Source organism: Lycium barbarum, chromosome 9 (assembly GCF_019175385.1).
Source record: "Lycium barbarum isolate Lr01 chromosome 9, ASM1917538v2, whole genome shotgun sequence".
Classification (NCBI taxonomy): Eukaryota; Viridiplantae; Streptophyta; class Magnoliopsida; order Solanales; family Solanaceae; genus Lycium; species Lycium barbarum.
Window position 1 is genome coordinate 23257696 of NC_083345.1, and position 25238 is coordinate 23282933.

General features: G+C 40.5%; 1 protein-coding gene across 1 annotated transcript; it reads right to left on the bottom strand.

The window, feature by feature from the left end:
* Positions 1–15579: 15579 nt before the first annotated feature.
* LOC132611777 (uncharacterized) lies at positions 15580–16041 on the bottom strand. The gene has a single exon (XM_060326151.1). It carries the CDS (start codon positions 16039–16041, stop codon positions 15580–15582), a length of 462 nt encoding a protein of 153 aa, XP_060182134.1.
* Between the last annotated feature and the right edge of the window lie 9197 nt (positions 16042–25238).

The window sequence follows — 25238 nt, forward strand, 5'->3', positions numbered from 1 at the left end:
CTTTCACCATCTTAATAGTTCTTCCATTATCTTCCACCATCTTAATGATTATTCCATTATCTCATATATTAAATGACATGTTACCCTTTTGTATGCCTATATATAACACTATAAATAGAGGCATAAGTTTTCATATTGTATATACTTGAACACATTTTGGATGAATAACACTCTCTCTCAGTCTCTCTCATTTTTGCTACTTTAATTTATTGCACTGTTTTATTTTATAACACGTTATCAGCACGAGACTCTAACAGGAATTGGACGTCGAATATGTCCCGTCCACTAATTAGTCGGTTCAAAGGTATGATTTGCCGTATTAATTTCTTAGTTATTAAAGTATTGTGGATGATCGTATCTAGCTTTGAAAGCTGAAACTCAGCAAATGAAAGTCCACTAGCTATAAATCGACATTCACGGACCACGATAAATAACATCAACCATTAAATTATGGAAAAAGTTACATTTTATATGGTGGGTTGAAGGATTGGTATACCTTTGGCCGTACCGTTTCTTTTATAAATGTTGGCAAAGTATATATGAACTTGGTATGGTTTCGTGATTGGCTGAGGTAAGTGAAATCATTTCCTTATTTTTGTTTTAGCAAGTACGTTTATTATTGCCGTGGCTACTGCTGAAGTTTTTTTACTTAGTATTCCAGTTTTGGAAAATTGACAGTAAAAAAAAAAAAAAAAAAAGGCATCCAATATATTGCCATTGTTGTGTTACGAAGTCCAATGCCAGTGATAATATTTCTTTTCTTAAGTCTCTTTATGACCAAATTTATTTATGCCTATAATCACCTGAAGTATTTTCATAAGTTTGTTGTGATTACAACTGAATATGTGTTAGAGAAAATTTCTCTACATCATATGTATCCCTCAATTTGCTCCTGAAGTAGCAATATCTTAAAAGAAATTCTAAGCTATCACAATTTGATATGCTTAAGGCCTGCACGTTCAGATGATTGTGTTCCATTTTTGAAGAATGAGAACTTTTGATATAAGCTATAAATATAGATCCATTCCCTGAAGTGAATGTGATAATATGTAGTAAAACCTATAAATATAAACGTGCATTTGATTGTGAAAATATCATGATCCATCTCCAGAAGAGGTAGAATAATTGAAAAGAAATAATGAATATTATATGTTTTTCTCCCGAAGTACTAAACCCATAATTTTGCTCCACGAGTAGCAAACTTTGAATTCTACTCCAGAAGTAGTAAGCCTATGTATTTTACTCCTGAAGTAGTAAGGCTTTTAATTCTACTCCTGAAATAGTACAACTCTGAAATCTACTCCCGAAGTAGTAGAATTCAGAAATTTACTCCTGAATTAGTCAACCTTTAAACTTTACTCCCGAAGTGGTAAAACTTGAAACTGTACTCCCGAAGCAGTAAAACTCTGAAACTTTACTCCTGAAGCAGAAAGAATTACCAAAATATCTGAGAAATACTCTGAAGCAATGTCTTCTTGTGTTTGAGCAAAATAACGAGCTATTGATGAGCGTCATATTTCAAGCACATTTAAATAATCAGGTTTCATTCCCCAAAGTGAATGAACAAATACCACAACTTATCTCCTGGAGGGATAAAATACAAGGAATGTAGATGTTATATTTTGGTGGTATGAAATTCAGACATTGCTACACGTACCTGTCGTACGTTGAAACATATTAAAGTATCATTCTAAGGCAAAAGGAAGCAGAGTAGAATGCTTTCTCCTATAACCACATTAATACATTATGGTTAGTTGTTATTGATTTCCTTGAAGGAAATAACAATTAATGTATCTCTTTATGAAGGATTTGATTATTATGTGATTGAGCTTAGATACAAAATACTCAGTTAATGATGAACCTCCCTGAAGGAGATGTTTGAAATATTGAAGTTTAGAATTCAATGTTTATTTCGTGACACCAATAGTGTCGAAATTTGCTTTCATGGTACCAGAAGTATTTAAGAAATATTTGGTAATAGAAATTAATGATCAAAGGCTCCAGAAGAGCTAATTATTTATTTACAAGTATCATGACACTAGCAATGTCCAAATAATATCTGATTATGATAAATAAATTGAAATCTCTTGAAGATGTTATATATGATAATACCATTCATCGCAGATCGTAATTGGTACGATCGGAATACTATAGTAGACCTGAAGTTTACTAACAATAAAAATGATTATCATATTGAGACTACAAATTATTGGAATATTAAATATCTTCAAGTTACTATGGGTAAGAAATACACAAGTGAAATGTTACCCGAGCAAGATGAGATCACATACCACGATAAACCAGAAGTTTATTGATATACAATTTCATGCAATAGTAAACCAGAAGTTTATTTTAAAAAAAAAAAAAAATAGCACTCGTCATGGTAAACTTGAAGTTTACGGGTACATATAATTTTATCAGTTGACAAGACCATTTGATCGTCCTGATTTAAATCTGATGTGCTAATTGAGTATTAAAAACATATTGAAGAACTAGAAGATTCTTCAAGAATTTATTTGTGTTGCTTGTTCTCATGATAAGTTGATTACACCAGCTAATGTTGGACTGAATCCCCAAAATTCTGAAAAATATAAAAGGTGAATGTGGGCCCTTTCACCTACAATGTGATGTCTTAAATAGATGCATCTATGAGACGGTCACATGTATGTTTATTGTCAACTGGCAGTTTGACATTTACGAAGTTGCTTGCTCAAAATGATTGAGTTGGAAGCACAATTTTCAGAATATGTAATCAAGACAATCATCTTGATAATGTTGGTTTATATTTAAGTTGGTTTGGCATTAGATGCCTCCATAATACAGCTAAACCATTGCTTATGAGAACAGAGTTTCAGATGTTAGTCTGAGATATGATATATTGCATACAACAGCACTTGTAAGCTTCAGATCAATAAATTTTGATAAATTCTCCCCTCATACTTGGTTCAGGTCAGCAACTAGATATTTCCATCTTTTAGCATTTGATGTCCGGTACATGATTAATGGATATACCATGATGCACACAGATGGATTTTTCCAAATAAAATGGGGACATATGTCACTAAAATAAGGGGGGAGAGAATAAGCAGCTAAGAAATATGTTGTGAATTATCATCAGTATGATCCTCAGATAATTCAAGTCAAATGCTGGAAGCATTTGCTGACCCAACTATTTCATATTTCATCTGCAAAATGCTATTAATGTCCTGAAGGACAAAGTCTGCAACATGCATGGAGCATGGTAGACCAATCGGTTCCAAATATAATAATCCTTGAAAAAAGGGAGGAGCAAATGATCATAATAAGGAGGCAAATTGCTCTTGAAGAGCCGACGACATAACACTTCATGAAACCTTATGCGAGGCTCAAGTACCTGAAAATAATGAAGTGATGAGATTTCAATAAGTTATATCGAATTGCGAACCGATACAAATGATATATCGTCGACGATATCTTTGATACTATATAGCGCGCAATATAGTATAAGGTTGTGAGGATTAGAATTCTACGTCTCTTAAAGCATGTTGATGTAGAAATAATTAGCAAGTGAAATGATACATCTTGGTAAGCGATTGGACCTGTAGTCCAAACATCAGTAGATGTCACAATTTATACTGATGGAAGTTGTCACAACCTATATGGCTTACTTGACAAAATTTATATGAAAATTTCTGAAGGATTCAAAATGCCTGAAGCATATACAAATTCTTGGGAAACTTGTTTATAATCCTTAAATGGATTAAATGAATCAAGGTTGATGTACTGAAATTGCCTTAATTTATATTCATTGACGAATGGTACAAATATAGACGAATAGTACAAATATACTATGTTTACCCTTGTCTCTTTGTGATAGTCAGAATCTTTCATATGAATATTGTTGGAGCTCTTGAAGAGTTTACAAAATCAATCCATTATCTGCTGAAAGAATTTGAGATGAAAGATCTGAGAAAAACAAAACTTTGTCTTGGTTTGCAGATTGAATATTTGACAGATGGGATCTTTATCCATCAATCTGATTATACCGAAAAGGTTTTAAAACGATTTTACATGGACAATGCGCATCCTTTAAGTACTCCAACGGTTGTTCGCTCACTTGAAGTGAGTAAAGATCCGTTCCGACCTCAAGAAGAAAATGAAGAGCTTCTTGGTCCTGAAGTACCATATCTTAGTGCAATTGGTGCACTTATGTATCTTGCTAATGCTACAAGACCTGACATAGCGTTCTCTGTTAATTTGCTAGCAAGATATAACTCTTCTCCTACACGAAGACATTGGAACGGAGTTAAGCATATATTGCGATATCTGAAGGGAACTAGCGATATAGGTCCGTTTTATACTAACAAGGGTAGTACAGATCTTGTTGGTTATGCAGATGCAGGTTATTTATCCGATCCACATAAAGCTCGATCTCAAACATGCTATCTGTTTACATGCGGAGGTACTGCTATATCATGGCTATCGACAAAGCAGTCCATTGTTGCTACTTCTTCAAATCATGCTGAGATAATCGCTATTCATGAAGCAAGTAGAGAATGTGTGTGGTTGAGATCAGTGATACATTTCATCAGAGAAAGATGTGGCTTGAAGTGTGATACAAAAATGCCCACAGTATTATATGAAGATAATGCCGCATGCATAGCTCAATTAAAAAGAGGTTTCATAAAAGGAGATAGAACGAAGCACATTTCACCAAAGTTATTCTTCACACATAATCTCCAGAAGAATGGTGATATTGATGTGCAATAACTACGTTGAAGTGACAATCCTGCAAATTTGTTCACCAAATCTTTACCAACTTCAACTCTTGAGAAGATGACATTCAAGATTGGAATGTGAAGACTCCGACATCTGAATTTTGGTCTTCGTCAGGGGGAGTGAAATACGTGTTGTACTCTTTTTCCCTTAATCAAGGTTTTGTCCCATTGGGTTTTTCTTGGTAAGGTTATTAATGAGGCAGCTCTCAAAGTGTATTACTAGATATGTGTACTCTTTTTCCTACATTAGGATTTTTTCCCACGGGGTTTTTTCCTAATAAGGTTTTAACAATGCACATCATCTATGGACATCCAAGGGGGAGTGTTATGAAATATAGAGTATGGATGTCCACTACACAAATATAATGTCTCTTCCATTATCTTTCATCATCTTAATAGTTCTTCCATTATCTTCCACCATCTTAATGGCTCTTCCATTATCTCATATATTGAATGACATGTTACCCTTTTGTATGCCTTTATGTAGCACTATAAATAGAGGCATAAGTTTTCATATTGTATATACTTGAACACATTTTGGATGAATAACACTCTCTCTCAGTCTCTCTCTCATTTTTGCTACTTTAATTTATTGCACTGCTTTTATTTTATAACATTTTCACCTTTTTTCACTCCAAATAACTCACAAAAATTCAACATTTTTGCAAATTGTGTTCATGTCAGAACACAGCTTTAATTTTCATATACCATATTTTAAATTTCTTCAATTACTATGTTTTTTCAATTTCACATTTTTTACGTCCACAAACCCACTAAAACTTCTACGGCGTCTTTACATAAATAGTCGACCAAATTTATTACTTCCTTCATCTGAATTTATGTGAAGGTGTATGTCTGGGTAAAAACGAGCTATAAATATTTATGTGGCTCTAACTCATCTCACTAAGGACAAAATGGGTATTTTAAAGTTCAATTTTTACTAAATATAGAAAGGTGTCGTTCTTTTCGGAACTAACTAAAAAGATAATAGTGTCACATAAATTGGGACGGACGGATTATTTATTTTTCCTAGTTAGTATACCTAGATTATATACTTATTATACACGGGTATACGTATTATACAGGATGCCGACTATTTTTAATTTAAATAGTTGGGTGACCAATTGTAGACATTTGAATTCCAGAAAATTTGGATTGTTATCCCAAATTCATTAGCCAAATAAATATTATGTGCTAATATAACTTGATTTTTTATTAATTTCAAGTCATGGATTTATATTAAAAGTTCAACGTTATCTGCGCTAGTCCATTGAATTGATCTTCAAAAGATGAGCTCAGCTTATTAGTCCAAGGTCCATGACATATGTCAAATTCAAGTCAAACAAGGACCAATCAAAAGTTTTTGATTGTCTAAAATGATATATCTTGATCAATTACATGCAACCTTATCACATAGCTTGTGATATGGCTCACATGAGCCATTCAGAATCAAACAGAAGAATTCATATGTAATTAGACTGCCTATCCTCTACAATTATAAATAAGGGATTACATAACTCTCTAAAGTCATTCGGAATTTGAGAATCCATAAATTCGTGAAAGTAGCCTTCATCCCTATTGGTGATCCATAAGTCTTCCGCATATCAAGAAGTTTTCCTTCAATAGTGATCCTCAAGTCTTCTGCATATCAAGAAATCTTCTTCCCCGGTTGTGATCCGCAAGTCTTTCACATATCAAGAAGTCTTCTGCAAATAAAAAAGTTTTCATCAGGTGGTGATGCGCAAGTCTTCATACATCCGCATTTGTGACCAAGCCTAGCTCCGGATTCACGATCAAGTTCAACCAACAAGTTAGTCCGTCAATTCAAGAACAAACGAAACTTTTGAGTTGACATTATACTTATCGTGTTTTTCTTGTCTTAATTATTATTTTTTAGGAACGCCATTTGGCATTACAAATTTAGCACGCTCCGTGGAACAATTTTTACCTCTCGTCTCTTCTCTTCCGCGTTCAAGAATATACCAAGATGGTTGTAATGAATATTAATCCCAAATCTAGCTAATGAGGATGTTGACTCCGAAAGTGGATTTGGAAGTCGCCCGGAGATAATTGCCTAATAAAAAGGAGAAAAGCTGAAATGCTGGGACCATAGTACTTTATGAGCCCGTTTGGATTGGCTTACAGCTTAAAGCTGTTTGCAGCTTATAAGCTGAAAAAAATAAGTTGGGGTAGTCCAACTTATTTTTTTTGGCTTATAAGCTGTTTTCAGCTTATAAGCTGCTTTAGATAAACTAAGTCAAATGGGTCCAATTATTTTTTTGAGCTTATTTTAAGCATAAAATGACTTTAAGCTGGCCAGCCAAACACTCAAAAAAGCTGAAAACAGCTTATAAGCCAACTTATAAGCCAATCCAAACGGGCTCTATGTACCGTCCAAGTCGACTCATGCTTCCGTTTCACCTAGTCCGAAGAAAAGGATATCCACTTCATACAACTACCATGGCGCCTACTTTCTGTACTTCCTAATTTCATAAAACCGCAGTTTTTATTAGTCAATGAAGACTTTTTCAGGAACATGAATGCTGCAGCAGACAATGCTATAAAAGAGGAATATAATCCAATAGTTCAAAAGCTATCTGATTTGGGGTAGGACTCCAACCACATTCAGTATGGTATTAGCTACTATATGGAGATTTTATACAACAATTGTTGAATAAATGATCTAACTAAGTAGAATAATAAAATATTAAAGTCTGTCATACAGATGGTAAGACATTCTTCTACATGGAGAAACTGGTTGTAGAAATTAGTAGTGCTACTTCATTACTTGTTTTGCCTACAAATGGCCGATAATTTAATCCATAATTTCATAGCATTTGATGATATAACACTACTGTTTAATACTCTCTTTCTACTTCTGTCATCAAAGTTACTGCTATTTGTGGCAGTAATCTTTCCCACATTGGTCTACTTAGTGTTATTCCCAAATGTTCAAAGCAATAATTTAACAAAACTAGTTTCTGTGTTTAAGAATTCAAAAAACAGAAAGCAAAGAAAAAAAATGGTAAAGGACAGTTCTGTTATTAATAAATTTATTAATAATATAACTCCCTAAGACATGCTCCCAATATCAAGGAATGATGTTATAATGGATTACTCTATTTGTATATGGTAAAAACCGGATAAGCGTTAAACCGGTGAGACAAGGAACCGAGGGGAGAGAGGCACAGGAACGTGCACGGAGACTATCGTTCTGAACCGGAGGAACGCCTAGACCGAAACCAAGGTAGGGCACCATTTGGTCCGGTTTTCTCCACGGCCGGGTTGGACGTGGCCGTTAGTCCGGATGATTGAGGTCGTTGGTCTAGGAGATCCGTTGCGCGTCTGTCACGCGACGATAACGTCCTGCCATGCTCAACTGTCAACCGTACAGGTGTCAGATCGTACGGCCAACCTAACCCAACCTAATCCAACTCAGAACTTTTCCCTTATTATTTTATTCTTTATGTTGTATGGAGCCCAGTGGGCAACACTATAAATAGGGGGAATTGCCCTCCTTTAGAGGGTTGGCTTCTACATTACTAAGAACTCTTGTAATAGCAAAATATACAAATCTCCCTCTCAATATATCAGATTCGATTTATGTTTGTTGTACTCATCTCTTACATCTCCTAAATCAAACACCGTTTATGTATTGACAGATCCACGAGAACATAGCAAATCACCGATTGCTTCTTTATAGCATATTCATATATTCATTCTCTCTATAAAATAAGATCAAGATATAGCCACATATCCTATACCTCGCTTACAATTTTAATTGATTATCCAAATCCGGGGTAAACAGTTTGGCGCCCACCGTGGGACTAGGATGATAGTGGTCTTTTATCTTGATCCCTACCTTACCCATCTAAATCAAAAACACCTTCTGTTCGTGTCTGAAGAAACGGACTAATTGGCTGACAGTGGGCAATCTGGTCACATCAACAACAACGAGATCGTGGCCGAAAATGAAGGCAACGAGCCACGAGGATTACCAAATCCAGCTGAACCGAACCCCGTTAATTCGAGGGAGGGACTCGACCAACAAAACACCGTGGACCAGGAGAATGCCACTTTACCGGCCACTGATCCTCTAAATACCCACAACTCTGTTACTTTGTCTCGGACACAGGACCGGAAAGAACCGGGTATACCTAATGATAATATTGACTTACGTTTAATTTTTTAAATGTTGCACGAGCAGAGAGCGGCGATTGCCGAACAGGGAATCGCAATAGCCCGGTTGCAAAACGGAGGGGATACCACGGCCCCGGAAAAAACGAGCGGTGTTGTTAAACCCAGAAGGGAGGAGGCACGCGTTATTGAGAGCAACGGATCCGGAGCTCGATCCTCTACCGAGGTTCTAAAAATGCTCGAAACTTTGGCAAAGCGGGTAGACTCGACCGAAAAGAAGGTCGAAACATATAACTCTCGGGTGGATCAAATACCGGGGGCTCCACCTTTACTGAAGGAGCCGGATTCGAAGAGGTACATCCAAAAGCCTTTTCCTCCGAGTGCAACCCCAAAATTATTCCCAAAAAGGTTTAAAATGCCGGATATCCATAAATATGACGGAACAACGGACCCGCACGAACACGTGACCTCATACACATGCGCCATAAAGGACAATGATATGGAGGAGGACGAAATTGAATCGGTACTGCTGAAAAAGTTCGGGGAAACCTTGTCCAAAGGAGTAGTGACATGGTACGACCATCTACTCGAACATTCGATCACTTCTTTCAAAATGCTCGTTGATGACTTCATCAAAGTTCACGCCGGTGCCAAAAAGGTGCAGGCCCGTAAGGCCGGTATTTTCCGTATAACCCAAAGAGATGATAAGTTAATACGAGAATTCGTCAATCGTTTCCAAAGGGAACGGATGGAACTCCCCCCGGTTCCAGAAGAATGGGCCGCACAAGCTTTCACATAGGGGCTCAATGCTCAGAGTTCAACAGCTTCGTTCAAATTAAAAGAAAGCTTGATGGAGTACGAGGCTGTGACATGGGATGATGTCCATAACTGATACGAGTCAAAGATTCGGGTGGAAGATGATCAATTCGAGCTCTCCCCGGGGCCAATAAATGTGAGTAAAAGTTTTGAGAGGCCAAGGAAGGGTTACGAAACAAAGGCCGAATCGTCGAAGTAAAGGTATCGGCCATACTCCCATTCGGAGAAGCAAAGTTTCAGGTCGGAGAAATCAAGGGTGAGCCCAAGCCCTTTCTTCGGTCGGGTAGTAAACGGGTCGAGCGACCATCGAGCAGCCGGGGTCTCTCATTCAGGAGCGATGCCGGAAGCTCTGTCGGCAACAAGGACTCGCCAAAGATATCAGAGTACAACTTCAACGTCAGTACCTCGGGTCTCATCTCGGCCATCGGTCGTGTCCCGGATGTAAGATGGTCGAGACCTCTAAGGTCGGATCCGGGCCAACGGGACCCGAGCATGATGTGTGAATACCATGGAACCCATGGTCACAGAACCGAGGATTGTCGCCAGTTGAGATAGGAGGTAGCCCGGTTACTGAAGAATGGTCATCTCCGAGAACTGCTAAGTGAACGAGCCAAAAGTCACTACAAGGAAAGGGAGGCTCATCGAAGGGCCGAGCCGGAAGAACCCCAGCATACAATCAACATGATAGTTGGGGGCACCGATGCCCTTCGAGGGCCGGTAATGAAACGGGCCAAGGTCTCTGTTGTTCGCGAGAAGCGCAGTTGGGACTATTTACCCGAGGGCTCTATCTCTTTCAGCAACGAGGACGCGGAGGGCATCATTCAACCGCACAATGATGCATTGTTAATTTCTATACTCATCTTTAAAACTAAGGTTAAACGTATTTTAATTGACCCAGGTAGCTCGGCCAACATCATCCGGTGGAGCGTGGTCGAATAGCTAGGGCTGCTCGATCAGATCGTACCGGTTGCCCAGGTACTCAGCGGGTTCAACATGGCAAGAGAAACCACAAAAGGGGAGATCTCATTGCCTATGAACATCAATGGCACTATCCAGCAAACGGTGTTTATGTAATTGAAGGGGACATGAAGTATAACGCATTGCTGGGTAGACCATGGATAAATGGCATGAGGGTCATGCCCTCAACACTGCATCAGCTGCTGAAATTCCCCACCACGGAATGGATAAAAACCATCCGAGGTGAACAACCCGCTGCAAGGGAGATGTTCGCAGTCGAAGAAGCAAGACCTCGGCCCAAAGAACCGGCTCAGAAGGAAGAAGATCTAACCGGAGAAGCGGACGCCAAATAGCAACCAAAGCACACCAGGTCGGATCCGGGGCACGAAGGGGATGATTTTGATGTTCCCAGATCGTTTGTCATGTCGGATGACTCGGATGCAACCAAATCGACCGTAGAGGAGCTGGAGCAGATCATCTTGTTCGAGTATCTACCGGAAGAAAAGGTATACCTGGGCACGGGGCTAACCCCGAAGCTTAGGAACAAGTTAATTGAATTCCTTCGAGCTAACGCAGATTGCTTCGCATGGTCCCATATAGACATGACAGGTGTATCACCAGAAGTAGCAGATCACAAGCTTAGTTTGGACGGGAAGTTTCCCCCAGTGAAGCAGAAGAGAAGGCCCGTGGGGGAAGCAAAACAAGCCTTCGTAAAAGACGGGGTAACCAAGTTTTTAAAAATAGGTTCTATCCGGGAGGTAAAGTACCCGGATTGGCTGGCTAATGTGGTAGTGGTGCCCAAGAAAGGTAACAAATTTCGAATGTGTGTTGATTACAAAGATTTAAATAAAGCATGCCCGAAGGATTCATTTCCATTGCCTCACATCGACAGAATGATCGATGCTACGGCCGGACATGAGATGTTAAGTTTTCTCGATGCTTACTCCGGGTATAACCAAATTCGGATGCACCCGGAGGATCAAGAGAAAACATCATTCATTACCCGGTACGGGACTTACTGTTATAATGTCATGCCTTTTGGCCTAAAAAATGCCGGTGCAACGTACCAACGCCTAGTTAATGAGATGTTCGAAAAATAAATAGGAAAAACAATAGAAGTTTATATTGACGACGTGGTTGTTAAGTCCCTGGAAACAGAGGACCATTTAAAGAATTTTGCAGGAAACCTTCGATGTGCTCCGCAAGTATAACATAAATCTTAACCCGCAAAAATGCACCTTCGGCGTCCGGTCCGGTAAATTTTTGGGCTTCATAGTGTCTAACCGGGGTATCGAAATCAACCCGGACAAAATCAAGGCCATCGAGGATATCAAAGTAGTGAACAACATCAAAGGAGTGCAGAGGCTCACCGGAAGGATAGCGGCGCTAGTCCGTTTCATATCTAGATCCTCCGACAAGAGCCACCGTTTCTTCTCCTTATTGAGGAAGAAGAACGATTTCGTTTGGACACCGGAGTGTCAAAAGGCTTTGGAAGGACTAAAAAGATACCTGTCCAGCCCACGCTGCTGCACACGCCAAAAGCGGACGAGCGGCTTTTTCTCTACCTTGCTATCTCCGAAGTAGCGGTAAGCGGCGATTTGGTCTGAGAAGAATCAGGTACACAATTCCCTATTTATTACATGAGTAGAACTTTGGGGGATGCGGAGACCTGTTATCCCCACTTGGAAAAATTGGCATTGGCACTGGTGAGCGCTTCTAGAAAGCTCAAGCCTTACTTTCAATGCCATCTGATATGTGTAGTAACTACCTACCCCCTAAAAAACATCATGCATAAACCAGAACTATCGGGTAGGCTAACTAAATGGGCTGTAGAAATTAGCGGATATGATATCGAGTACAAACCTCGAACGGCCATCAAGTCCCAGATCTTGGCCGACTTCGTGGCAGATTACGACCCGGCTATGGTCCCCGAGGTCGAGAAAGAACTTCTGCTGACCCCGGGAAAGGCCTCAGGTATTTGGCCTCTACACACTGACGGGGCCTCGAACCTCAAAAGTTTCGGGCTGGGAATCATCCTTAGAACCTCGGCCGGGGATGCCATTCGGCAGTCCATTAGAACTGCTAAATTGACTAACAATGAAGCCGAATATGAGGCTATGATTGCAGGTTTGCAACTGGCTCGAGGTATGGGGGCCGAAATAATCGAGGCAAAGTGCGATTCTCTTTTGGTCGTAAGCCAGGTGAACGACGTCTTTGAGGTCAACAATGAGCGGATGCAAAGGTATCTTGAAAAAATCCAAGTGGTACTACATCAATTTAGAGAATGGACCATACAACACATACCGAGGGAGCAGAACAGCGAAGCCGATGCATTAGCAAATTTGGGATCCTCGGTCGAAGTGGAGGAAATCAACCCTGGTGCAACGGTGCGCTTGTTAAACACGGCGATAGAAAACGAACACGCCGAAATAAACACAATGATTTTAACTTGGGATTGGCGCAACAAGTACATCGACTACTTGCGTGATGGGAAGTTCGCAAATGACCCGAAAGAATAACGGTCATTAAGGACCAAAGTTGCGCGTTTTGTTTTTGGTAAACGGCCAATTGTATCGACGGTCTTTCTTTGGACCCTTGGCCAAGTGTTTGGGTCCCGGAGAGACGGAGTATGTGATGAGAGAGGTGCACGAAGTAACCTGCGACAATCACTCCGGCGCCGATGCTATGGTCCGAAAAATTATTAGGGCCGGTTATTACTGGAACCAGATGGAGGAAGACTCAAAGAACTTCGTCCGTAAATGCGACGGATGTCAGAGACATGCTCCGATGATTCATCATCATAGGGAGTTATTGCACTCGGTGGTGTCACCTTGGCCTTTCATGAAGTGGGGAATGGACATCGTCGGTCCACTACCACGGACACCAGGTAAAGCCCGTTTTATTTTGTTTATGACTGATTATTTCTCCAAATGAGTTGAAGCGCAGGCCTTTGAAAAAATCAGAGAAAAGGAGGTCATTGACTTCATATGGGATCACGTCATCAGCCATTTCGGCATCCCCGCTGAGATAACTTGCGATAACGGGCCCGAGTTCGTGGGTGGAAAAGTTAACAGATTCCTCGAAGGGTTGAAGATCAATAAAATTGTATCAACTCTGTATCACCTGTGTGCAAACGGACAGGCGGAATCCACGAACAAGACAATAATCCAAAACCTGAAGAAGAGACTTGAAGCATCACAGCATCATTGGAGAGAAATATTACCGGAGGTATTGTGGGCTTACAGAACCACATCGAAATCGAGCACTAGAGAGACTCCTTTCTCGTTGGTCTACGGGGCTGAAGCTCTTATCCCCGTAGAAGTTGGTGAACCGACCCTCCGGTTTCGATATACGACCGAGGAGGCCATGGCCGTAAGACTCGACCTCACGGACGAGCTTCGCGAAAACGTGTTGGTCCGTATCGCAGCCCAGAAACAGAGGGTGGAAAGGTACTACAATCGGAGAGCCAATTTTCTTCATTTCCAAATAGGGGACTTGGTGCTCCGAAAAGTTACCTTGAACACCAAGAATCCCAACGAAGGAAAACTGGGTCCGAACTGGGAAGGACCTTACAGGATAACCGAGGTAACGGGTAAAGGATCGTACCAGCTGGAGTCCATAGATGGGCAACGGCTGCGCAATAACTGGAATGTGGCTCATCTGAAAAGATACTACTGCTGAGGTAAAAACACCCCATGTTTCTCTATTTTTGACCTTTCTCTCTTGTAGGAAGCCGAGTACCAGGCAAAGAAAAGAATCTAAATCTGAAAACACGTGCTGCACTCTTTTCCTTAGTAAGGTTTTGTCCCAAAACGGGTTTTCCGACAAGGTTTTTAATGAGGCAACAAGTACAACGTGTTACTTGACAAATATAAAGGACAAACATCCGGAACCTCGGGGTCACACCCAACGAATGGGGACTTAATAACACTCACCCGATCTTGCAGCTCAGCCAAGAGCTAGGGGACTATCACACCCACTTCGGAGGCCGCCCTCAACAAACAGCATCGGGCCAAAAATGATACATTTCGGTGTAAGGACCAAACGATCAAAATGAATCATGTCCATTTAATACTTGCTACGGCAAAAGCAGAAGGGAACAAAATTCTCATGTATACAAACACTTTGCAATGCAAAATTATCGAAAGTTTGGACAGCAATATCTCGGTTATCTTCTTGTTAAAAGGCTTTACCCCGGTGATAACCGCCGTATTTCGGTACAACTTCATCCACACACCCTATACCGGGCACTATGGTCGAAATTCGACAAAGGCGACAAGGTCATAGCAAACCGAGCCAAAATCGTTAAAAATTCGACTAAGGCAACGAGGTCACAACGATCCGAGCCAAAATTTTCTAACCTCCCCAACCGGGGACTGTTACGTCAAAATTCAGCCAAGGCTGAGATTCGGATGCCCGAAAGAATACCGGCCCTAAAATACTGCAAAAACAAAAATCGGCCCTAAGGAAATGCCTATCACGATTCGGAGGCGTCTGAATTCACAAAGCATTAGGTAAGCCTTACGGGCACAGTGAACTAATGACTACGAGTCAGCTTGTCCGTAAAACGGACCAACAGTTCAGTGAAGAATAAATAAGTAAACGTTCAAACGAAGGAACTAGAAAGATGCATTTTTTCAATTATACAGAATCTGTACAAGGGATGTTTTTACATCAAAACACCAAAGTCCTACAAAGGCAGAAAATAAAATAAAGATGAAACACAAGTAAAAGCCCTATTCTACCTGGAATGGCTGGAGCCAGAACGTTCGGACATTGTTCGCTCGGAGTCATCGGAGTCAGAACCGAGAGCATCCTTAGCCTCTCCCTCGACCCTTTTGTCCTCAGCAATAAGGGCCGGAAGATCAGTAAATCCATACTCGTCTTGCTCGAGAGTGATCCGCCGAGATTTTCATTTCTCGCACACGGCAACAATAGTGGCTTGAGCCTCGACGACTTCCACGCTCTTCAGAGCTTCTTCCAAATCAGCCTCGGCCTTGGCTAGCCTTGCCTCCAAAGCATCCCGACCCTCTCCAAGGACATTCTGCATTTGGATGGCCGATTGAAGCTCGGCCTGGAGAGTGTCATTTGCATCAGCCGTCTCCTTAAATTTGTTTTTCAGATCATCACACATCCGGGCCCTCCTCTCCGCCTTTTCCTCGAACACCCTTGCACGCTCTTGATATCGGGCACTCTCGGATTCGAGCAGCCGATTCCTCTCGGCCAAGCTCGCAGCATCCGTCTTCACCAAGTCCACCTCCTCCCGGAGTTGGGAGAGGGTGGTTTCGAGCTCGCCAAGCCTCGAGGAAATATGAGCGTTGTCTCGGTTAAGGACGATATTGTCAGCTTCGAGACTCCAATTATATTCGGCCATCGCGGCCAGCTCATTCCTTAACTGACGGTTTTCGGCCTTCGCTGCGTCAAGCTCAGGTCGGAGGTTGGAAAGAGCGACTGCTCGGTTCAACTCCTTCTCCTTCTCCTGAAAAAGGTGTAGATATTTCTCCGTTTCTCGGCCCTGGGCATCCAGTTGGCCCTTAAGATTGTCCATCTCCTGCTGGGCACGGATGAAGGCTTCGTTGACAAGCACCACACTCTGCAAATGAAGCAAGTTAAAAACATGAACAAAACAAGGCTGAAATTCTTAGTGAAGTTGTACAAAGACGGCTAAAAAACTTACCCGGTTGCCCGCGTGCATACCCTCGTTGATGAGGCACTGCCAAGAGACCCCGGTCATCTTCCGCTTATCCGAGTCTGAGACAAGAGGCCGCAGATAGCTCGCTACGCCTACCAAGCGAGAAAGAAAGCTGAAATCCTCGGGGACGGTGACCATAACCGATCTTGTTCTCCTCGGCTCCACGCTCGGGGCCGGAAAGATACTCACCAAGCTGTCCCTGGCCCTAGATTCGGAGGTCCGGCTGGCCGACCTTATGGCCCGAGGGATCGGGAGATGCTCGAATCCTGCAGCTTCGCCGGTAGCGGGAGGAGTGCCCTCACATATCCTCAAATTCGTCAGGCCTCGGGGCCGGAGTAGAGGAACTTGGAGCAGCCCCAGTATCTTCAACAAAGGTCGGGGGCTCCGTAGTTGCGCCAGGAACATGCTCGGGCATCGGATGAATGACATGGGGACTTCGATCTCTGGGACCGGCTCAGTCCTTTGATCGGCTTCAGCAGCGACTGCCTCCCCGGGCTTCCTTATCCTTTGTAGGGGTGCTTCTTCGGAAGAAGTTTCACCTAAAATGTCGACGAAATCAATCAACCTTCGAGGAGCTGGGGAAAGAATTTCTTCTGCTCCTGTGTGTGAAACTTGAACTAAAAGTCCTTCACCAGCAGAAGGAAGGGGTGGAACGGAGATAGCCCCCTCCGGGACCGGAGCCACGGCAGCATTAGCCTCGACTCTCCGAACAATAATGATGGGCTTTGTTTTTTCCGTAGGATCCGAGTGACGCTCCTCGCCCTCTTCTTCGACTTTTGCCCTTTATCCGAGGGCCTTTTTCTCTTAGCGGCGGCAGCAGCAGCAAGGGCACGAGATACACCCGCTGAGTCAAACTCGGGTGCCGACGTTGTGGGTTCGGCTGCCGACTCCGGCCTAGGATCCACCGAACCTTTGGGTAAACCTGAAAGTAAAAAACGCAATGAATATGGATAGTAGAAAGTACAGGGAGCACAGGAAGGAGCAGAATACTACCATGGTTCTGGGCGACCCATCGGCCTCGTGACAGGTGCCCCCACGTCCGGTTATCGTGAACGTGTTAGCTAAGAAGTGCAGTGACCCATTCGCTCAGGTTCCAGACAACCGGAGGAATGTACCCATTAGCTGACACGAATAAAAAACCGTGAGAAATCGGGGTCAAAATTTAACGAAACATACAAAAGCAATCGCTTAAAGGTTCAGACTTACGCTTGTTGTTCCACTTCTCCGAGAAGGGCATGTAATTAGCTGGGATGATGTCCTCGGTCCTCACCCGGACATATCGCTCCAACCAACCCCTGTCTCTGTCCTCGTCCATTTTTGAGAAAAATGGATTCCGGCTATGCTTGGCAAGTTTTATTACGCCACTCAGGAACAACCTTGGGGAATATAGGCGTATCAAGTGAGCCAACATGAGCTCCTTCCTCGCGTTGTTGTCCAAAAGCCGGAGGCATGCCACGACCCTCCAAACAATCGGACCAATCTGGGCCAAGGTTGCGTCATAAGTCCGGCACATGTCTAGGATGACCGGGTCGATCGGAGGGTCGAGCTTGAGGGTGAAGGGGTAAGTGTAGACATATAAAAAGCCCTCCCGATGGTCGGTGACAAACTCATCGGGCCCGGGGGCAAAAACTCGGACCGGGCGATTGACCCATCCGTAGTCAGACCGGACGAGGTCAAGTCTATCCTCGGTAATGGAGGAGGGGTATCGTCTCACATCATACCCTCTGTCGGATACGGAGGAAGGTTTTTCGACCTCTAAGTCTTTGTTGAAATTGGTTTTGGCCGGTATAATATCCGAGGCGGTAGGCTCGAAGGAGCTCTTAGCTTTAGCCGGGGATGCAGGCTCGGTTCCTTGGGATGAAACCGAGGGAATATCATGGGAAGTGGTTTCAGACATTTTGAAATATGAAAATAAGAAGTTGAGTGAATTCGGAAAGCAAGGTGAAAGAGTAAAGGGAGCAACCAAAGAGTTCAAGAGTGGCAAAAGCGAAAGAAGGAAGCAACACTCAAACAAGAAGCTGCAGCACACGAGAATGAATGGTGAAGGAATTGGTAAGGATCGCTCTTTTTTGCATAAATATAAACAGCAAATCAACAGGCAGTATGAGTTGTAAGATGAGAAGTGAAAAGCTTCAGAAGAGGGAAGATGAATATAAGAGTTCGAAAGGTGAAAGAGCCTTATATAGGCATGGGACTGTGACGATTACGATACCCCAGCCAACCGGGGAGCACCACGTGTCCCAATAATTAATGAGGGGTGTCTTGAAACGACGTGCGTGCGGCGGTTGTCAGAACGGGCCATCTGGGGTAAGACACGTGGCCGATAAAGGGGGAACGTGACACAACCGTTCTCGCCAAAAGGAAGAGATGACTACGGTCAAATGGAATCACCGGTTTTTTGATTCATCCACTTCCCGCTACTCCGATAAAACTTCGGTCCGAAATGTGTGGGGACTATCTGTATACGGTAAAAACCGGATAAGCGTTAAATCGGTGAGACAAGGAACCGAGGGGAGAGAGGCACAGGAACATGCACAGAGACTTTCGTTCTGAACCAGAGGAACGCCTAGATCGAAACCAAGGTAGGGCACCATTTGGTTCGGTTTTCTCCACGGCCGGGTTGGACGTGGCCATTAGTCCGGATGATTGAGGCCGTTGGTCCGGGAGATCCGTTGCGCGTCTGCCACGCGTCGATAACGTCCTATCATGCTCAACTGTCAACCGTACGGGTGTCAGATCGTACGGCAACCTAATCGAACTCAGAACTTTTCCCTTATTATTTTATTCTTTATGTTGTATGGAGCCTAATGGGCAACACTATAAAATAGGGGAAATTGCCCTCCTTTTAGAGGGTTGACTTCTACATTACTAAGAACTCTTGTAATAGAAAAATATACAAATCTCCCTCTCAATATATCAAATTCGATTTATGTTTATTGTACTCATCTCTTACGTCTCCTAAATCAAATACAAATTATGTATTGACAGATCCACGAGAACATAGCAAATCACCGATCATCGATTGCTTCTTTATAGCATATTCATATATTCATTCTCTCTATAAAATAATATCAAGATATAGCCACATATCCTATACCTCGCTTACAATTTTAATTGATTATCCAAATTCGGGGTAAACACTATTGACATATAATCAGCCTCTTCAATATTATAATTTAGAAATCCCAGCACATAACACAATATTAATGCTCAAACTCACAATTCGAAAAACAGATTTTAGAATATGTCAGAAATATTTTGGAATAGGAGTCGGGAAGCTAGACGAATCAACGCGTACGATATTTATGGAGAACATCCAACCAAGACACTTCTGCATGTTATTCAGTAATTTACTAGAACTTTACTAAAATCAGTAATTTACTACAATCAGTAACTTTTCAGTAATTATCTAATACCAGCTTCTGTTTTGTAAAATCAAAAAAATGTTAACGACAGAAATTAGATGAAATAGAAAATTTCTGAACCCATAAGTTTCTTCTGTGTCCTTACAAAAACTAGCCCCCTCACAATTGCCAAGGTTAATGGACTAATTCCTCCCAGGATAGAACGAAAAACTATTTTGCAATTTGCAGAATTTCAGAAAACTCAAATGATGGCAGCAAATCACACGACACTATGATATTTTGTTTTGGAAAAACAATGCAAAGAAGAGAGGAGAATTTCCAGTCTATAAAGTCTGATGAAAATGGCTAAGTATTTATAGCCAACAAAGTAAAAGAATAAAAAGGTACCAAAGTCTTTTCCATCAAAAGGTGCAACGATCCATTTCCTATTCATAGCCATTCATAAATCCCAACATTTAAGTTCTTTTGGCTAGTTTTGCGTTATAGCTACTAGCCCACTACAAAATGGATGTGTGCGACAAACTGGAGTTGTCACTTTGACAAGACTTGCTACAGTGAATTGATGGGATAGCGTCTACTGATTTGCACAGAATATTACAGAAAGATACCAAGCAAAGCAGCTGATGTGCACCTCATTTTGGTGCATCAGAGTGAGAATTATCATGAATATGGGGTGATGCAGAATCATAAGCCTGGGAGACGCTTTGAAACCTCTCAGGATTGTAGAGAAATATAGCAGAAGAAAAGTAAATCGGAGAAACCTTCTGCTAGCCTAAGATCGTTACTAAGATTGGAAGATCCAACTAAAGAAGATGAAGCTTTGGAAAGGAGAATTTTGTAATGGAAGAAGACTCTTGAATTGGCTTGAATGACTTTCAATTGGGTTAACTTGGCTTGATTACAAATGACTAAGGTCACCCCTATTTATACTTGTCTAGGGATGGTTCTAGATAGAATTATCTAGATATATCTACAAAATATCTAGTTAGCCTTATCTTCTAACACTACTCTAGAATATCTACATTTTTCTTTAAGATAATTATCCAAGATCCTACACTAGACTATTCTAGATCTCTTACTAAATATCTAGGATTTTTTGTACCTCCAAAAAATAAACTTTACTTCTTCACACTCCCCCTTAAAGTGATTTTTTGTAAACTACCCCGAGCTTGTTGCAGACGAACTCAGACGAAGCTTTTGGGTGTGCCTTGGTGAAGATCTCAGACATAATTTCCTGTCTCCTCTTGCTTCTTCAAATGACGAAGGTTTTCCGCCATTAATTGGGCCCGCAAAGAAGCATGAATACGTACCGGTAAATTTTTCACCGTTATAGCGAGCTAGCATAATAATATTTCTTTTTGGCCTTTGCGAATCACGTGAATCATCTCTATGCTGAGTTTTACGTTCTTGAGTTTCCAGACTCCCCCTTTCTCTTAGCTCCTTGACAATTGTGTTATCTGGAGAACCATCTGAGTCGATGACGATCTGACCATGAATACCCTTCGAAGACTCAACACAACATAGGATCCACCACTAGATTCCTTTCCAACTCCTCGATAAACTGTTTGGCAGCTTCAGAGCTTTCAAAAACCATACTACTTGTATCTCCACATGAAATTGAGCGTTCAAGGTCAACCTTTTCATTTATTTGACCGTCGGCTTCTCCATCTGCTTCCAGTATTTGATCTGAGCTAGTGATTGACTCTGATACGACAGATGATTGACCAGAGATTTCAACTTCCACTACAACTCCCTCAATGCTTTCTCCGAAATGGTCACCATTACTATATATAGTTTCAGACACTGCCTGCTCAGGTTCTACTTCAACATCTCTCACGTCTAGACTTTTATTACCAGCATCAGGATTTGCTTCGTTGATTTCCTCGATAGCAGCTGCCACGTCACTAGTCTGAATATCTTTGGAATCTTCTTGCTTTTTGTTGATGACGCCAATGCCTTCCTTCTCCACGTGATGGACCGTATTATCTCTTGAATCCATGATCCAGTCTCTTTCGAAATTATATTGAAGGAACCCAGGGCATCTACTGTCATACCCCATTTTAACCGGGTTAAAGTAGAGTACAACATATTGGTGATTCCTGTTTTTTGTTTATATTAAAGAGTCGCCACCTAATTATTTATGGTGAATTAGGACACCTAAAGTTTATTAAAGTTATTTTTCTAAAGTTAGCTCTGTTTAAGGTCTGCAAAACTTAGGATTCTAGGTAAGGGTTCAATTAGTCTAAAGGGAAGGTATTAGGCATCCTTTAAGACCCATTAACAATGGTTAACCGACCGGACTCATGTTATTTAATTAAAGGCTAAATGTAGGTGTAAATATTTAAATATTTAAGAAAATACCTTATAAGTACTGCTAAAGTTATTTAAAGTGAAACTTGTAGAAAATAATAGTTGCATAAAAGAGTTTAATTACAAATGAACTAAAAGAAACAGGATGCGTAATGTTTATATGTCTTGGAGAAAGTAAATTATGCCGATTAATAAATTTAGAACAGTCGTTTGTAAGATTAATATTAATAAACTTTTTAAAGGGTTTTATAGAAAGCAGTATTAGTTCAAGGTAAATTATGTTATAGAAAAAATATCAATTCAATATAAACTATGTAAATGTTGTTTCAACCAATACGTGATTCAAATGTTGGAAAGGAATTAAAGTGGAATAGTGACCCGTTGAAACTAGTTTGCCTCTTTTTTTAAAAATAAGCTAACGTTAGTGTAAAATTTATGACGTTTTAAAACTTATAAGTAAGTATAAATTATAATTCTTTTAGCCAAAATATGTAGTCATGCTATTTGAAAATCAATTACTCAAATAAATGTTATAGATAATACCATAAATAGTTTAGAACATAAATGGAAATGAATGTAATTTGTGGAATTAACTACCCATTACTAAACTAAAACCCTTAATGTTACTAAGGTTTATCTAAATTAGCAAACAAAATGTTAGTCATACAATACACATTAAATGCACATAAAATAAAGATAGAGGAGTAGATATAATGTAAATGGGCACAGCCCATTGTGAGGCTGCTGCTGTTTGCCGCCAATGTGATGGGCCTCGGCCTAGAATTCTTTTCTTTTTTATTTTTTGCGGGTGGGATGACTTGAGGTAATACAATTGTTTGATCTCGCGACAAAGTCGAGTCTCATTCTCGCAATCCCAGATGTCATGCAAAAGAACAGAGAAGAAATTAGCGCGATGTATAATTTCTATAATATACAAAATCATCATCTATGGGAAACTTACAGATGATTAACATGTGCAAAAGACATATCCAGCCCAAAATATAAGAACTTGCAACCGAAACTAAGTGACATGAAGAAATGGGCAATAAACAATACACAACGACCACTAGCGTAATTCCAAATGCAGCAATTAGCACAGCTATAAATAGCAGAAAAACATCAATTATTTTATCGAGTGTGACATCCACGTAACGCCCAAGTATAACCACTTTTTTTTCGACATAGGCACTGGATTACTACACAAAACGCAGTAGCTGTTTGTAGTATAGCAGCTGCCCAAGAGCAGCAACAACAGCTAGCTAAAAGTAGCGGCCAAAGTGCAGCTGTTTATCCCAAAGTTCAGCAGTAGCTATTTTATCAAATGTGGCTCACAAACCCAGCAATAAAGCAGCAGCCAAAGGGGACCGAGGGGGTTTAAATCATTCCATGTACAGGATATTTAGATGTGAGTAAAACACAATATGAATCAGACACTGAACTTTACAAATAAACATACACTAACATTCATACGGAAATTATTTAGGAAGGCATGCAGGAGGGGACTTTTCAGCTTTAAGAGTTGGCAGGTTTACCAAATGTATTGCAATCCAAGTAGGAACTTTTTAGGAAATGAAACATCCTAAAAGAAATCAAGACAATCAATAACTTCTAAGTTTAAGAACTTATTCAGGATCTCCCTAATGTTTATGAGCTAACCCTCTTGGAGTAGTTGAACCAGTTTATATTCTACTGATTTTGAAGAGCAGATGCCATTCATTTACTAAAAAAATACAATCAATCGATCTATCCATCTCTGAACTTTCCTGAAGAAAAAGCAGTTTCAGCTCTTAATGTACGAACTAGCTGTTTTAATAATCAGGGCAAACAGTAGATTGAAAGTGTGTCATTTGATTATAGCATTCTAATCATGATTATTGTTAACAGAAGTAAGACTAAATACACATTTCACAAAAACAACTTGTTCTAAATATCTCACTTAGAGAAAAGGAAGAAAACATTCTTGATTTCTTGAAGAAAATATTTATGCTAAGATACACACAACACACAGGTTTGACAAATCTTTAGGATTGAAGTCTGGATACTCCCATGCACACTTGACACCTAGAGGTTTTTGAAAGAAAGAGATTAATCAATTCATAAGACTAGCTGACCATCCAATATTGAACCTTAAACACCTATACCAATCTAAACATATCACATCAGGATTCTATGCATATAAGCCCTTGCAGTTGGCTGACAGAAAGGTATGCACACTCGACACACTTGTCAAATATAAAGCATAACGATCATGCATTTTATGCATAAATTACAGGGCAGCATGCAGCACATTCAGATGAATTACAGACTTTAAGCATACAGAATTAGATCAGTTTAAGCACATGCGTCTTATTAAAACCATTATGGACACAATGTCTAGAAATTTCAGACTAGCTGGTTAACCAGAGGATCAACTAATCTAACGGAGACAAACAAATGCTATCAGTCATATCATGTAACAACTAACATAATCAACTCTAACAAAACAGCATGTGAACATGTATAAGATTCAAATTGAAATCCAAACAAGGTTACCATTCATACCATGGGACTATACTGAGTAAATAGATACAAACATGCTAATGTCTAATCTCACTTATCTATATTAGATAAGAATGACATCTATAACTAACACAACCAAACAATATTTCAACATAGGCCAAAGTTAAATAATAATGTATACAAAACACTAGCACATGAACCTTCTCATAATTAAATACATATTAGAGGTAGTCAAAGTAACCATGTAAATATCTTACCTTGAATCAACAGGCTAAGACACAAACATGGATCAAGCACAAAGTTATTAAGGCGTATGGACTAAACAGTTTCTGATGAATTCCTAATTGGATAATTTCCACTTTGAACAGAATTTATAGGAATGCCAATGATTAGGTGAATTTGTCTTAATTCAGGTGAGGTTGAAGCAGTAACTAAAATAGGCTAAACCAATCAAACAAATATATAAAGGGCCCATTAATAGACTAATCTATCCGAAGTCAGTAAGGTGGCACTAGACACAATATTAAGCCAACCAAAACAGGAAACTTAAACTTACAGATGAAAGACGATTATGGAGATGATTCAGTGCCGGTCTGTTTTAATCATATAATCAATATACCTAAGATATACACACCATGGTGTATATATCAGATGTATATCGAATGTATATCTTCTTCTTATCTTGATAAACCACTGTATATCCTA

Excerpts from the sequence above, each read along its gene's own strand:
- LOC132611777 (XM_060326151.1), bottom strand. The coding sequence starts at position 16,041 with ATGGCCGAATATAATTGGAGTCTCGAAGCTGACAATATCGTCCTTAAC.